The 16897-nt window shown below is 31.2% G+C and overlaps 1 protein-coding gene across 1 annotated transcript in view; it reads left to right on the top strand.

The window, feature by feature from the left end:
- Nucleotides 1-16897, top strand: part of LOC109599771 (regulating synaptic membrane exocytosis protein 2) — a 63144-nt gene that overhangs the window by 9124 nt on the left and 37123 nt on the right. The window contains exons 3-6 of the mRNA XM_049962646.1: nucleotides 6712-7009; nucleotides 8061-8280; nucleotides 9685-9886; nucleotides 9946-10177. Coding sequence (XP_049818603.1) covers nucleotides 6712-7009; nucleotides 8061-8280; nucleotides 9685-9886; nucleotides 9946-10177 — 952 coding nt within the window. The remainder of the gene's footprint in view (nucleotides 1-6711; nucleotides 7010-8060; nucleotides 8281-9684; nucleotides 9887-9945; nucleotides 10178-16897) is intronic.

The raw sequence follows: 16897 nt of genomic DNA, 5'->3' as shown, positions 1-16897 counted from the left end.
TTTCTTTCTCTCTTCTATCTTCATAGTTTCCTTTTATCAGAACTAAATTTAATTATCATGTAGTATTATAAGTTGACAAATCGAAATTAAAAAAATATTTTTGTTGATAAAAATTAGAAAATTACGAAGATGTAAGAGCCAAATTCATTTATTAAATATTAAATCGCCTAGAAAATATTCTGATAAGAAATTCATGACAGGCTCCTCTCTAACGCGCTCGGAATATAAATTAAAAGCATCTCTCAACATTCAGGGCTTCCACTAATAATCTTTGGACCGAAATTTAACGGACTATTTACACGTTTCTTTACTAAAACGTTACTTAAAATTCCTTTCAATTTAATGAAATTAATGTTTAAAACTTTAAGAATTACAATAATTTTCATCCAAGAAAACTACTTTCGTGTTTCTAAAATAAATATTATGTGTGATAATAATATCTTCTTAATAATGTGATTATTTAAAATGTATAACTTTTTTGAAAGCGAAAACACACAACCATTTTTCTGTGGGCTAATTTTGTTACTTGTTGAAAAAATATATCATTTACATCCCCCTCACGAACCTAAATATAAAGTTAAATTCTTCAGCCAAGTTAACCATATTACCCCATGCATAGGATATGTTCTTTGCATACGAAAGTGTAAATTTTGAAAGTCTCCTGTCCAGGCTCAGCTAGTGACAAGAGTAAAATTGAGTCTATATCAAACCAGCATCCCCCAATTTACACAGGAAGGGAAATACGTATAAACATCTGATCAAAGTCGTATCAGTGAATTCTCTAGTTGATCTTATAAGAAAACCCGGTAGATTTACCCGCCTGTAAACATTTTCTTTGTCTGGCTCAAATGAAAGAGAGTTATCAAAAACGCACATCCAGGTTACTAAAATCTTTCATTCTTCCTTGAATTATATAGTAATCCACCCCGATGGGTTACTCTTTGCGGGTGTATGTAACAACGAAACATTTATCCACATTAAGCTCCAGTAAGCTTTCATTCCACCATTCCAAAATAAAGTATTATTCTGTATATCAATTATTTTCCCTTCTTTGTTCCAAAAAAAAAAACTAAATTAAGGTGTTTTAATTACTATTATAGTTGTATACAATAATACAATTTTTAGTAATAATTTTAAAAACTTCCAATATATATTAGTTATAATTATTATTTTGAACCATTATATACTCAAATATGTTCTACACTTTTAATTTTTGTCTACGTTTTCAAATTAAATTCGTAAGATTTTTTAATGATAGAATATATTACACATACAAGTAAATTATTAGAGCAATAAAAGACAAAAAATATGAAAAGAGCTTAAAAAAGCGTAAAAATATTAAACTGCTTAATGGGTTTAAAAATAAAAGCCATTACTAGAAAAATAATTTATTCATTATTGTATTTCCCGTTATCCAATCAAATTTATTGTCCCAAAATATATTAAATCCACGGTTTTTGTCTCGTATTTGTTAAAATATTCAAATTAGGAATTGGACGGTTTAATTCTTTGACAACAAACATTTTGTAATTTAATTTTTAAACTGGAAATACACATTTATTTAATAATAAATCCAACACACAAAGGCATTTCTATGTTAATAAATTCTTTCATGTTGTTACTGTTTGAGGCTATATATTAATTAATAAAATCAGTACTGAAAACCTTTCCACAACTGAATCCTGAATTAAATATAAAACTGTTATTGTTTGTTTAATTGTCGGTTTTATAACATATTACATTTCTACATTTGTTTAAATATTAAGTTTTATTCTATTTTTATAAATAAAATATAAAAAATGTATACTTTAATATTAATATTATGTCAATATAATCATTAATCATAAAATATTGTTACATGTTTCTGCTAATTGGTACATATTTAAATGTCTATAAAATTGTTGAATATATTTTAAAGCAAAATTTAGCTCGTCAGTCAGAATGATACAAAGATTTTTTTACAACATTTGAATTCATTTACTAGTTGAGAGTCTTAAACAATTTTTTTTATTAATTAATAAATATATCCGGGAATACTATTTGCTACATATTCAAGAATTTTAACAACATTCACAAATTCTATTAATCGTAGTTGCTGCTAGTCCAAAAATTGACTACTACTTTCAAAATTTAAAATATTTTAAATTTAAATATTTACTAGAGGTATTTCTAAAACTTCCTGATATTCTGGAACTAATTTACTTTCTGTATCTGAAATATTTCAGTCAACAATATCTTCCTTCAAGACTTCAGGCCTCTTATTATAAGTTTAACTTGTAAACTTTCAAAAGTATTCAACGTTTTCCCACTTGATTTCTTCGCTCCATTTCTTGAGTTTTTAAGTAATTAGACTTGGAATAAATCGATTGATTATGAATTAAAAACATTTAATTATTTTAATGGACCCGTCACATCTTTGGCCATTTATTGCAATTTCATTTTTTTATTGAACGTTTAGTACAGCTTAATTTGCTATCAAATTATATCATACATTAGTTTTATGGTATTTAGTTAATAAAATTAAAAAAACTCTAGGTTTTAAATAATCAAAACCTTTCTTTATTTTAATAATGAGTGGAATCAAATCTTTTCCGTTTATTAATAACACTTTTCTCCCCCAGAACTTCATTTCGACAGTCAAAAAATTTGAATAATATATTTGCAAGACTGTTATTTTTTAATTAACTGTTGACAAATATTCAAATTAAATATAATATTAGTTACGTCTGATAATTTTGGCAAGTTATTTTCTTTATTAATTTTTGAGCTTGATTTTCTTGAATCTATTTTATTTTTATATTTATTTGTATTTTGTTCAGATAACCTTCTTGTCCTTCATATATAGAGAAAAAGTTCCACAAGGAAAATGATGTAATATGTAATAATTACATATACTTACTTAGCACAATATAATAGCTTGGTATAATTATAAAAATTACTATATTTTTTATTAATTTTACAACCTTCTAAAACTACTGAAAATTTTTAAGTTAATTAAACTAAACAACTCATATAGTGAGTTAATTCTAAATAAATATATTTTTCTAAAAAAAAAACATTTTATCTTTCTTTCTAATTTCTAAGCTAGTTATATGAACACTGTGTAATGTTCAAGTTAATTTATTATCATTGATTTATTTGTGACCTAATTATATTTGTAATTATAAATTTGTAAATTTAATATTCCTGCCTTAAAACAATTATTTTTCATGTAATTTGTGAACCTTATAAAACAAACTTGATTTCTGGTTTATGAATATTTAGGCTGTACTCCTGTGACAAATAATTCGAGTATGTTGCGACACTCTACTAGCTTGTTCATAGCCACAGTCTTCTTAACTATGTAAATCATTCGGGGGCTTGGCTACCTATCGATAATAATATACCACACAAGTATGGAAACAACAGGTTGTAGAATATTACTATAATTATCAGTTGTGATAGGCGTATGTTATTTTAAAACAAAAGTGGAGTGAATATTGTCTTTTGCACTAAAAATACCTCTTAACTCAGCTAAACCTAAATTTATCTCTGAAGCAAATTAAGGCTGAAGTTATGTTGTGAAATAAAAAGAAGTAATAAATGTTGGTTAATTGTCAATTGGATTTTTTTATTGTGAATACGTACAATAAGATGTGACATCCTTGAATCATCTTAGCTTGTCCAAGACATTAATTTGATAAGTCTTCGGACCACCTCCAATATGTCTACACTTTAAAACTGTCGAGTTTTAAAGTGTAGACGTGTCTAGACGTCGCATAATTTCACGAAAACTCTTCTATAAGTCCATTCATTCGCATCTTATCAAATTCCAATAACTGTTTGAAACGGCGTGGTGAACGAACTCGTTACACTCTTAGTAATTTTAACAAAACTGTTTTCAAACTAAAAGACTCATATCTTATCGAGGGTGTCTGTAAAATCAATTTAATATACATATTTTCTATATCTTTCGACAAATAATTTATTTATTAAATTAATATAATAAACTGGAACCAACACATTTTGCACTTCAACTTCACCATTAATAACAATGATAGTTATATTTACAGGTTTTTACTTTTTTTAAATAAAATAACTCAAATATTTCAAAATTTTGTGGCATAACCTTTGGCTTCTTTCACTGCTTGGCATCTTTTAGGTATAGAATCTATCAGTCTCTGCAATATGTTGCCACTAATTCTGTATGATATGAAGTTCTTGTTTGGTTTTGATGTTTTTTATTCGGATGCGACGATTTAATACCTTCCAAAAATGGCCAATAGGATTTAGATCGGTAGACTGAGACGGTTATTCAAGCGTTTCAGTTTTTCATTAGAAACCACTCTATAATAATTTTAAACGTGTGTTTATAATCGTTTTCTTCTTGAAATTTCCAATCAAGTGACATCTCCTCATTAGCAAATGAAAACATGATGTTTTCGATAAATTTTACTGTCTACTTGAATCAAAGGTCCAACTTTGGATCAAGGAAAGCATTCCCAAATCATAATGCTTGCAGTACTGTGTTTAACCGTAGGAATTTGGTATTTAAAATGGTCTCTCACAAACGTTCTACCATCTGACCCAAACAAATTAATTACACGTTCAACACTCCAAAGGATAGTGTTGTGAGCTCTTGTCCAGTGGAATTTTGCAAATGTCAGGCGTTACACTCCGTTTTTCTTTGATAGCAGTGATTTTTTAACTACAACTCTGCCATGTAGTCCCGGATCAATAACGCAATTTCTCTCACTAATAACACCTAGATTAAATTGTATCGAAATTTCCTCCATGATTTGTTTTGATGTTTTGCGAGGATCTTTGAGGAAGGGCCTTTTTATAATTTGTCTTCATTGGGAGTGGTTTTTCGAGGACGTAGAAACTTTCTTTATTTGTGGATTATTCGTTGTCGAATAAAATGTTGTAAGAAAATTTGACTGGCAATTTACGTTTGGCGTAACTTACAATAAATTATTTCTTTACATTTAGTACAGTACACCTATATACTTATATCAATATCGACATTTTAAGTAATCAGTCTACTTTTATGATATTATGCAAACTATTATAAAAAATCCAGTGCAAATAATATTTTCTAATTGGTCAAAAAAAACGATACAAAGGTATTGATTATTAAAAAGAATGTTAACACAAACATCGACAAACAAGAGAATTAATCTGATCAATGTATTCTTAAGGTTTCTGAAGATTTACTTTCATTTATCAGTTCTTGGTAAATATCATAGGAATGATGTACAACCAAATCTGTCTATGTGCATTAAAAGAACTTTTGTTGTGACATTGTAAGTGAGTGAATTCGATCCGCTTAAGTTGGTCAATCCGAAAATTTTATTTGTCAAACACTTAATCAGTAGATGTGGCCTAAAAATCTCGATACAGAGGATCAACCTTTTTGTATTCAATTTTCTATTCTATTCCCAGATTAATATGTGCCTTCCGGTTGATATCGTTTATACCCAATTAATAAACGATTCTAGCGATTCTATCCTCTTAAGTCACAATTCCTCTCTCCAATAAAAATTATTCATGCTGCTTTCATATGATTCATACATGTTTGTTAACAACTCAGTCAAAATTAAAAGAAAATTCACTAGATTGTTAAAATCACTTACCTAGTGTCACTAATCTACCCGATCACTCCTTTATTTATGATGGGAGGGTCCTCTCTGGCTTGGTTTATAGTCTTGTAAGAGATCACCATTAACACTAGCGACATAAAAATGATGAGATAGAAAAGAAATTTCTGTCTATCATCATTATTCACAAAAATACCATAATCTCCATAATCTTTCAATCAATTTTTGTTTATTCAGAACTCTGCCCAAGATGCCGGTCCTCTAAATGATTGTGAATTATGTTTCTCTTTAGTTTAAATTTACGAACTCATTCAGAAGTTTTTGATATAATTTAAGTCCCAAGGGCAGAGATCTCAGGGTGGGTAGAAGGTTATAATAAGTTAATATTAAATTCGATGTTTGTGTATTTCATCATCAATATTGACCCAGATGCAGCTATTCATCATTAGCTGATCTAATTAGGTAAATAAAATGAAAATGATAAAAATATTGGGTTTTTTCAAATTTTATACACTTAACCAAAAGCACTGGTTAAATCCCTCAGATTTAGGAATAAGGAATAGCTTACGTAAAACGAAGTTTTCTGCTCCATATATCATGATGTATAAAAATAATAAAATCATTTTCAAATACGAGAATTATTTATTAGTCAAACTCACCCTTGGCGTCAGTATATTACCTGAAACATTAAATAAGTCACTCTCGCAGGAAATTGAGGAATTGCTGTTTACAAACTATCGATTACAAGACCTTGCTGACGATGTTGACATTTCAAAAGGATTAGTTTTCAAGGATGTTTTGAGCTTTAGATGCGAAAAATCTCGATTGGTACCGAAAACACTAAGTTCTTCACCTGATTTAGTTCCGTGTCACTTCTAGCTTTTCGCAAAAGACCGCTACAGTGACATAGTTTTGAGTCGATTGAGGTGATAAAAGCCGAATCGAAAAAGGTGTTGAAGACGATTATGAAAAATGACAATTTAGAGTGCTTCGAGAATGCGTAAAATTGTTAGAATAGGTGTTGGATTTAGAAGAATAAATAAAATTTTTCATTTTTTGGTCACAGTGGTATATTTAAAATTGATTATTGTTTGTCTATTGCATAATATTAATAATAATTAATTATTTGCAGTTGTAAAAATGTCTCCCCGGCCATCGTTGATACCAATCGACGTAGACCCTACACCAAGCCAAGAAGAAAAACCTTCAGCTGCACCTCCCCAGGCTACGCCACCAGCACCAAAGGTGGAACCGGGAAAGCCACCAAGTCGTGCTGGTGCATGTCGAGTATGCTTGAAGGCTTTTAAACCTGACGATTTTAGCAGAACATGCGCTGAGTGCACACAAAGAGTCTGCGAAGACTGTGCTAGTTATAGTAAATTGGCAGAAGATGAGGATCCTGATACATGGACTTGCAGCGTATGTAGAAGGTAAGTTATAGTGCGGACACATATAATTAGAAGAACTCTAATTGATTCGTGTTTCGTTAAAATGTTAATTTGAAATTAATTTTTTAATTTGCATGACAATAAAATAATTTAATAATAATGATAACAATAAAAAAGACGAGTGCCTGTCCAGCAAAATAAGATTTAATCAACAATAATAATAATTGAGATAATGAGCTTCAATGAATAACCCTACAACAAAAAGAAAAATCGAAAAATTTAATAAATCACAACGGGACAACCACAAAACCTTATCAACAATAGACACATCCCGCATAGTCATAAACATGACAGATCATACTTTAACATCTGAAGAAACGTCTGTACTTGCAAAAGATGGGAACTTTGCCATTGCCCCAACCTTTATCAAGGATTCCACTCACTTTGTTGATATATTGAAAGGATTACATCTTGATGTAGAAGATAGACTCCTCAGTTTTGACGTAGTGTCACTTTTCACTATAGTTCCTGTCAATGAATCCTTCAACATGGTATCAGAAATATCCCCTCCAGATATAGTGGATCTTTTCCATACGTGCCTTACCGAAAGCTATTTCGTTTGAAACAACAAATTGTACAAACAGACTGAAGTGTCAAAGTGACACGAACCAAATCAGACCTCTAAAAGTGCTAGCCACTCGTGCTAGCGAAACGTCAGGAAATAACTCCAACAAACGTCGACCAATAAACCCGAACAACTATAGATATGGGAACAACGGTCACGAAAGCCTCAACCTTTACATTAAATTAAGATAAATTTCATTTGTGAACTTATTATCCTCCACACATTCAACAGGTGTCGTATATCCCTAGAGAAAGGAATGAATACTTGGGACGGCGGAGGCCGAGTTTGTGGTCTGGCCGACACACCCAATAATTTAAGAATGAAATACTTCTACTGTGCTTTGTTTAATAAAACTAAAATTGGTACAGCAGCAATTAAAGTTCAGTTTTATAAGCTAAAATAATACTTATTGTTCCTTTGAATTGAAAAATAAAAATATATAATACAATTTACTTAAATTAATTTCAGGAAACTTCAGTCAAGAGCTGCTTTGGCTCAAGATTCTTCAGAGAGTTTGTTAGAAATTCCCATTCTAGAACTGCAAAGACGTCACTCGGAAGCCCGTCTCGGTTCTGGATCTGGTGGACTCGGCACTGGGGGTTTGGGAAGTGGCTTGGCACCCCCTAGAAGCCCCGAACTGCGACGTCACTCCGATGTGTCGCCTGCTTCACTTAAAGAGTTAGAAAAGGTTAGCATACAATATCTTAGTGGATAAACATGATTGTCTTACAAAAAATCTAATATTTTTTATTTACTTTAACTGAAATATGATTTATCAAATAATTTTAATAAAAATGTAACGGTAATACCTGAAGGCCCGTTACTGTAGCCAAGGGAGCAATTTTTCACCATTTAAATTAATAAAGATAAATGGCTATACTTTTACGACTATTTCTAGTGCACTGACCTTTGATTCCGTTGTTCTACTCTCGTCTTAAGATGATCGTCCAATCGGAAAGCCTTTCTGTAAGGTGTGTGATGTGATGTTACAACACCAATAAACTCAGCAACACAAACTCACGTTTGCATGTTCAGGTTTTAGATTAAAAATTAAAAAATAAATGAAACTCAAGTTTAAACTTAATGTGAACTATTTTTACAAAAGAAAATATCGCAAGAAAACAAAGAAAAATAAATGAACATAAATTTAAGAAAAAATAACTTATACTATTACTCGAAATTTGCTATTAATAATAATAATCAGACAAAAAGGTTGATCTAATAGAAAAGTCAATGATATTGAAATGGATTGATTTCTGAAACCAGTAACGACTGAAATACTTTGATAAATTAAACAGTAAAACATACCCAAGAACACAGAATAACACTAAGATAATTATTGTACGTAAATGGACACAATAATATCGTAAAAGTCTTAGATAAAAATCTGAAGAAGTTACTGATAATAACTGTTTTTATCACACGAAATCAGAGAGGATGAAGTAGGTACTGTAGGATGGTACTTCACCTAATTCAAAATTACTTAAACTATGGGGTTGATTGATCTAACTCTGTGTTTTTGTTTCTAAACAACATTGTTACACAATTTTCTTAAATATTTATTTCATTATTCATGTCTTATCATTTATAAACAAATGTATAATACAAATATTCTCATACAATTTTGAATAGAATAAAAAATCATTGTATCCACAAAATAATTTGTTAACCAATTTAAAATCAATTCATCGACTTATTTGGAAAAAGTTATTAATTAAAATTCAAAGAACCCAAGTTACTTTTCTCATAAATATTTAGTTATAATTAAGGGATTATTTTTGGAGTATTTATTACTTATATTAATAATTTTATTAAAAGACTAAACCTTAACAAATCTTTTATGAATTGTTAATTAATATTAATTTTATTAAAAAAACGTTAAGAGAAAATCAATGATTTTAGGTAGTTAAAATATTATTTGTGTTGTTTCCGTTTATAATTAGTTAAAATTTAGAATCGTCGTAAAAAATAGACAAACCCATGTAGGAAGTAAAGGATTAATTCCTTGAATACGTAATGCTGAATTTTTTTTGAAATTAATTGAATATTGAAATTTTATATAAGACCATAATAGTAATAATTTAAATTCCAGTTAAAAGGCGGTGGAGCAAAAACACCCGACCCAGACTGGACTAGAGGCAGAGGTGGTCGAAGTACAGCAAGCAGTCGACAAAATAGTCCACCACGAGAATCGGCACCAGTTGTAACGGCTCCACGATCAAGACGAGCTTCTAGAGTGGCCAGACAGCATAGTTACGACGATGAAGTAAAGAGTGCTCTTACTCCTAACACCAGTAAGTAAAATATCAATTAAGTTAGTTTTATTTAATTGAATGAAATTTAACGTTTCTAGGCGAAACCGGTCTTGGCCTTCCCGCACCAATTCCAAGACGGGCTTCGGCTTATGACGTATTTTCAGTGCCAGGTCTTAGTACAGTAACAACACAATCATCTACGGGAAGAAGGCCTTCATTCAGGGCGCCTGCTCCTGAAACATCAAGCCCACCCAGCCCCGAAGCAGCGCCGACAACTTCACTCATAGCACCCGAGGAAGATCGAAGGACAAGGCGTAGAGGATCTCAACTGTATGTCATTTTAAAATAATTGATTTTACCATTTTAATTAGTACAAAACTATAATTTTAATCTGGTGACGTACGATTTACTACTTATTCTCAAGAGAGGGTGAAACTACTAACTATTTAAACTTTGTTTCTTTATAAAGAATCTCCTGTTGCTCAACTAAATTTAATCTGAACTTTAGGGAACCGTCCACAAATAATTAAACACACAGACAACTTTGTGGTGAGACTTCCAAATGGGTTATAAAAAAGTGAATAGCCGACAAATAAATCGACCTCTTGTTCAAAACAAAATTGCAATTTTACAGTCGAATTGAAGTATCAATAATACGACACCCAAAGAACAATCCAATGTCATACAACACCTTCAAATGAATCACTTTAATATTGGACCAGTAAATACTTAAAATATCTGTTTATTGTCAGTAATTCATTACAACAAATTATATATAATAGATTTGTTATTAAGTAATTTATTTATCAACCATTTCATATGCCAAATTTAGTCCGGAGCAATTAAGTAACGCACACAAAGTGCCCGTTATTCACATGAGTAAATTATAAACTGTCGTAGAGAGCAAGTTATAGGTAAAGGACACAACTAATAATTTGCCCAAGGTGCGTCAACGCTTAATTCTCCTATATATCTTGTTAGTTTACCTGTGATGGTGTCTAAATACCACATCGATTCATGTCAAAACACACCCTGTTTTGTCTACTCTCCGTAGTATAAATAGCTTCTGTGCTTGCGTGGGTTAGAAATTCTTAAGGGAACTGACGTGTACGTAAAATTATATACACACATGGTAAACAAAACATTTAATGAAGATAATTTGTTTAAATGAAACTGAAGTTTCTATTATAACTAGTAATGTTTTATTTTTTGAAGTGTTTTATTGTATATACACATAACTATTTTAATAATATCATAAATTTAGCGTTGAATTATGGTTTTCGAACTTCTTGAGATTAAATTTTGTAACTTTGACCTTCTATTCTATTTAATATATTTTGTGTTATATTAATTTGACTGTCGTTCCAAGCAATGGAGGCTAGTAATAATAAATAGTTTGAGATTTTTTTGGAAAAGAGAGAGGAAAAACATTTAAAGATGAATGTCAGAGGCAGTGTCGGATGTCCACAAACTAAAAACTCCTCTTCTGTGGGATCGGCTCAAAATAGCCACAACCCAGGAGGACAATTTGGGAACCACTTAGACAGCTAAGAGAGTCTCTTATGTCTGTTAGGGTAGTTCAGGGGACGGTAAATGACCAGTCCAGAAATTTCTGGATTAGGGTGATCAAATACGGAATTACGAAGATTTTTGGCGAGAATCCGAGAGCTTTCTGCCAAGGGAACTAAATTTAGTCCCCAAGATACCTTTTCACAGTGTTTGGGAATTTTAACCTCCATTTTTGATTTTAGCGACTAAAAATTAACCAAAAAAAGCAGCTTGTGAGGTGAATCTGATTTTTCACCATTTCTTTGTCCTGTTTTGTGTTCAAATTAGGAATTGGAGGGTTTAATTTTTTAACAAAAAACATTTTTTCATCGTAATTTAACAGACACACATACGATCAAAAAATTTAAAGTTGGCAGATATAGAGACTGTGGATAGAAGTGAAAACTTTTGGAATTAAAATTTCAAATTTCATAATGTTTGAATTAAATTTATCAACATCAATCTAGTTTTCACATCTATTGACACTCCGAGCAACAATTTTATGCATATTTATATGGTTTTTTATTATTTAAATATATTACGGCCTGACAAAATATAAATACAATTCAATTGAAATAACAATTAATATACAATGAATGAAAATGTTTGATTCAAATTTATCTAAGTATCGCATAAAAACGGCATCGATTGTCGTTTTATGTTTTATAGTACTGACTTTTCGATCATTAGACATATTTAAATAAATTTTTCACTAAATCCATTCAGTTTTACTTATAAGATATACACGGCACCATACGTCAACTGTATAGGTACAGATATACTGGTATAAACATGTCGGTGATGCGAACGCACGAGATTTCACCCATTCAAAAAGTGTCTAAGGCGCACAGTACACTGCGCGTGCGCTAGTCATGAGCATGTCAATGACGCGAACGCATAATATTTCTCTACCAAGAAATGACAAACGCGGCTAAAGAAGTTTTCACTTATAAAAATACATTAAATCTATTATTATTTGTCAGGAAAGGCTAATTTTCAGGTTACACACTTTTATTGACGGTATAAAAAACCAGTATGTTTTACTTTTACTTAATAAACATCCCTCCTTCGATTGTAATTGGAACCAAAATATGTGCAACAGGTCATTTGATTTCAATACTGATTTGGAACGATTATTTGGGAAATTTACCTTCTAAACTTGTCCCCCCAACGATATTACTTTTCGACGAAATTGAGCGCGTTGGTAACAGATGGTAGAGATTCTAATAGATCATTCTCATTTCCGGCTTAGCTGGAGACCTTTAACGAAACCACTGCATTAGTAAAATTTTACCTGATTTCAAAATTCTCTCAAATGTACAACTTTAACTCACCCTCTAGTTACGGGATTTTTTTCTTAATGTCAAGTTTTCGGGTACCTCTTGAAACGCCGGCAGATACATAGTTTGTTGGACTAGTAACCGAGTTTACCAGCCAAATCAACAACTTTTTTCTTATTAACAAAAGAAGGACGAGCATATCGGTGACGCGAACCCATAAGATTTTCCCCTACCAAAAAGTATCCAACGCGGCTAAAGAAGTTTTCACTTCAAAAATGTATTTCCAATATTTAAGTTATGACAAAAAAATCACAAACCATATAAACATATTATACAAGATTGATATTCTAACTGTAAAAAGAACGCATTCAGATATTTTCATAAAATTTAGTGTACAATGTAGGCCAATTGGTATTCGATCTGTTTACCTCCGTATAAGGTCTTTTGGAGTACAGATTTATTACTTCTAGCAGCAAACCATAGGTACTAACGTATGTTAGATACTGGTGTATAGAACGTGAACAGTGAGATGAGAAAGGGAATCACATTGTGCTTGCACGAGAGTTATGTATTAGTAAGAGGGCGACATGGGGAAAGACGTCATCCTTACTTTGCTGTGAACAATCATATTCATAACACTACGGGTTTAATGGTATGGTGAGCTATTGCTTATGGTAGCAGGTCACCTTCAGCTTTCATTAGTGGCAATATGGCATCCCAGCGATATGTGGATGACCTTATTTTCATCCTTATATAAGAAGAGATTTCGAACTAATTTTTCAGCAAGATAATTCCCGTCCGTATATTGCTAGGAATTCTTTAAACTTCCTAAAAGCCTCCCATATTAATTTACTGCCTTGGCCACCCAGGCATTATTATTCAGTAGTATCTTTCTAAAAATTGGAATAAATCAATTGTATCTAAGGCGTTTTTTGCACGTAGTATATTTAGGGGTTACTCAAGCTAACTGATATTAATGCAATCACTAGTGATGGGCTATTATTTTTGAAATCGTTATTTTATAACTGTTACTGATTTTGGGACAAAAAAAACCTCCATAAGACTGCTTTTTCGACAACAATTCCTTGCCAGCCATTTTTTCAACAAATGCTTTTTCGATAAATGTTATTTTTACAACAACGTCACAAACACTATAGACATATAAACAGATATTTGAACAAAAGCTGATTTGACAATCAAAACTCTATCTCGTTATCTTTCATATTCATTCAAGTGATAATTGAACTACGAATTATTTATAGAAAAGGTCGGGACTTTTGATTGATTTTTGTTTACTTTTCAAACATTCACAACTTGAAAAGTTTCTACAATGAACGCAACTAATTGTATATCCAGTCTATGAAGTTTGACCAGTACTAACATACACTGCAATTTTTCCAAAATTTAATAAAAACAATTGTAAATTATTATACTTATCTTATGATAGTAGAATAAAATAATATTGGTTCGATAACGAAATAAAACTATAATTTGTTTACTAATATTAAGTAATGTTTTTATAATCAGTAGTTTGGTTAACAAATTAATAACATACCACAAAATTTGCTACATCCGCATTATTATTATTTTTTTAATTTTATAATAACGCTTCTCAGAAATGGTTCGTAAATGTTTAACAATCGTTTTTTAGTTCAGTTATTATTTACAATATGTGGTGTAAACAGAATGAGCATATTATTGTCATAAAGGTCTCTTCAAAATAAACTAAATAAGTCAAATGGGTATAAAAGATTAAAATTGTCTCAACCATATTAATATATGATTATGAAATGCCATTTGATCAATATCACTAAAATATGAAATATGTATATTTTAAATAAAATATCATTTTGGTCTGGAAAAAAGCATAGACTATTGTATTAATATTCATAAAAAATTAACAACAACTTAAACATTTCAAAATTTTGTGACCTTTGGCTTCTTTGACTGCTTGGCATCTTTTAGACATAGAATCTACCAGTCTCTGCGATATGTCAGTTGGAAATTGTTGCCACTACTTCTGTATGGTTTGAGGTTCTTGTTTGCTTTTGATATTTTTTGTTCGGATGCAATGATGTAATAGTACTTAGATCGGGGGACTAAGGCGGCCATTTAAGCACAGTTAAGTTTTTCATTAGAAACCACTCTTTAATAATTTTACTGTGTTTGGATCGTTAGTTTGTTGAAATATCCAACGAAAGAACACTTCTTCTTCGTCAAATGAAAACACGATGTTCCACAGTATGTCCCTGTATTAAAAACGATCCAACTTACCCTCCACTTGCCATAAAGCTTCCGCCAACATGTTCTACAATCTGACTCAAACAAATTAAATTTACTTTCGTCACTTTCTATTTTTCTTGAGTCCATTACAAGGATTTTACAAATGTCACATGAAATGTCCCATTTTTATTTGTTAGTAGTAGATTTTTAAATGCGGCTTGGCCAAATATCTTGCATTAATAAGACGATTTCTCATTATTCTTCTACTACTATCTAGATTAAATTATGTCGAAATTTCCTCCGAGATTTGTTTTGACATTTTGCGAGGATCCTTGAGACAGAGCTTTTTCGTCTATCATAGAAGTGCTTCTTCGTGAACATCTTGATTTTGAATATCACTGCTGCGGAATTTACACAAAATCTTCGAAAGAACACTATGTTTTTTGCCACGTCACATTGCGTTTGGCTACAGTCACAAAGTTCAACTACCCTTTTCCTAATTTGAAGTAAAAAGTAAAGATTTTAAGATATTACTACATTGAAAATCACCGAATATGTTAAGAATTTAACTATAACTGATCGCAAATAAAATAATTCCATACTCTTTTCCAAGTCAAAAAAAAAGTGTCCGAAAAAAAGAACTAAAAATGATGAGCGTCAAATCAAATATGTAATTAACGAAATAGACCCCAAAATAGAATTAGATTATAAATAGAAGAGAACAATTCACCTAATGAAAAAGAAAGAATACAGTGTTTATGACGTGTTAATAATTGTCAAACATCCTAATTGATTACTCAGAATGTACCCACGAATAGGTTAAAGATCAGTTTACAGAATCAATATCTTAAAACATAAATATACATATATGTTAGCAATTGTATGTGTAATCTCATATTACTAATAAATGAAATGGTTGGTCCGATCATCTTAACAAAGAAAAATTAATTAGGAAAGATATCTACAGGTTGGAAACAAGTTACAAGTACACACAGTGAATGGGTTTACTCCGGTTAGTGCCGACGTGTCGCGACGGGACGACTGTGAAGTGAGTGGGAGATGAGTCCCAATACGTGCGTAACAATGAGAGATGATACTCAAGGGTTAAAGCACCACTAAGGCATGATAAATGGTCCCTCTGAAAGCTAACATAAACGATTTGATATATTTTTGCATAAAACTGTGTATGAATTATTAAGTGTTGTCAAATCCATTTACGAGTGGCTAACTTATACGAAAATTCGTATATAACAAAATGTGATCGATACTTTTAATTTTTAAAATTACAATCCATTGTATGTGTTTTTGAGCACATAACAGTGCTCAATTTCTAAAGTGAAAATCTAAAAAAGGAACAAATTCATAGGGACTAGAAAATTTAATGTACAAAATTGGTTAGTTCATAAACTAATACTACTAAATAACTAATAATAATAAATATATCACATGGGCTGAAAAGTCCAACATACAAAACACGTCCAAATTTAGCTTTATTCATCAACGTAATCTCCATCAAAAGCACCGCAATCATTCCAGCGCCCCTCTAACATTTCAATACTACTTTTGTAGAACGATTTATCTTTTGCCTCAAAATAGCCATTAGTTTCAGCGATAACCTCTTCATTCGTGCGAAATTTCTTACTGGTGAGCATTTTTTTATGGTCTGTGAACAGCCAGTAGTCGCTGGTGCCAAATCTGGCGAATAGGGTATATGTGGGAGCAATTCGAAGTTCAATTCATGTAGTTTTGGCATTGTTTTGATTGACTTGTGTGTTGTCTTGATGAAACAAAATTGTTTTCTTTGCCATATGGGGTGGTTTCTTTGCAATTTCGTCCTCCAAATTGGAGCATTTGAATGCTGTATAATATTCACTGTTGATGGTACTTCTCTTCTCATGATAGTCGATGAATATTACACCACGCAGATTCCAAAATACCGAGGCCGTAACCATTCCAGTCGATTGTTATGCTTTCGGGCGCTTTAGACGAGGATCACCAG

The sequence above is a fragment of the Aethina tumida genome, chromosome 2 (assembly GCF_024364675.1).
Source record: "Aethina tumida isolate Nest 87 chromosome 2, icAetTumi1.1, whole genome shotgun sequence".
Lineage (NCBI taxonomy): Eukaryota > Metazoa > Arthropoda > Insecta > Coleoptera > Nitidulidae > Aethina > Aethina tumida.
The sequence above is the reverse complement of the archived record's forward strand: the minus strand, read 5'-3'. Positions and strand labels throughout refer to the sequence as shown.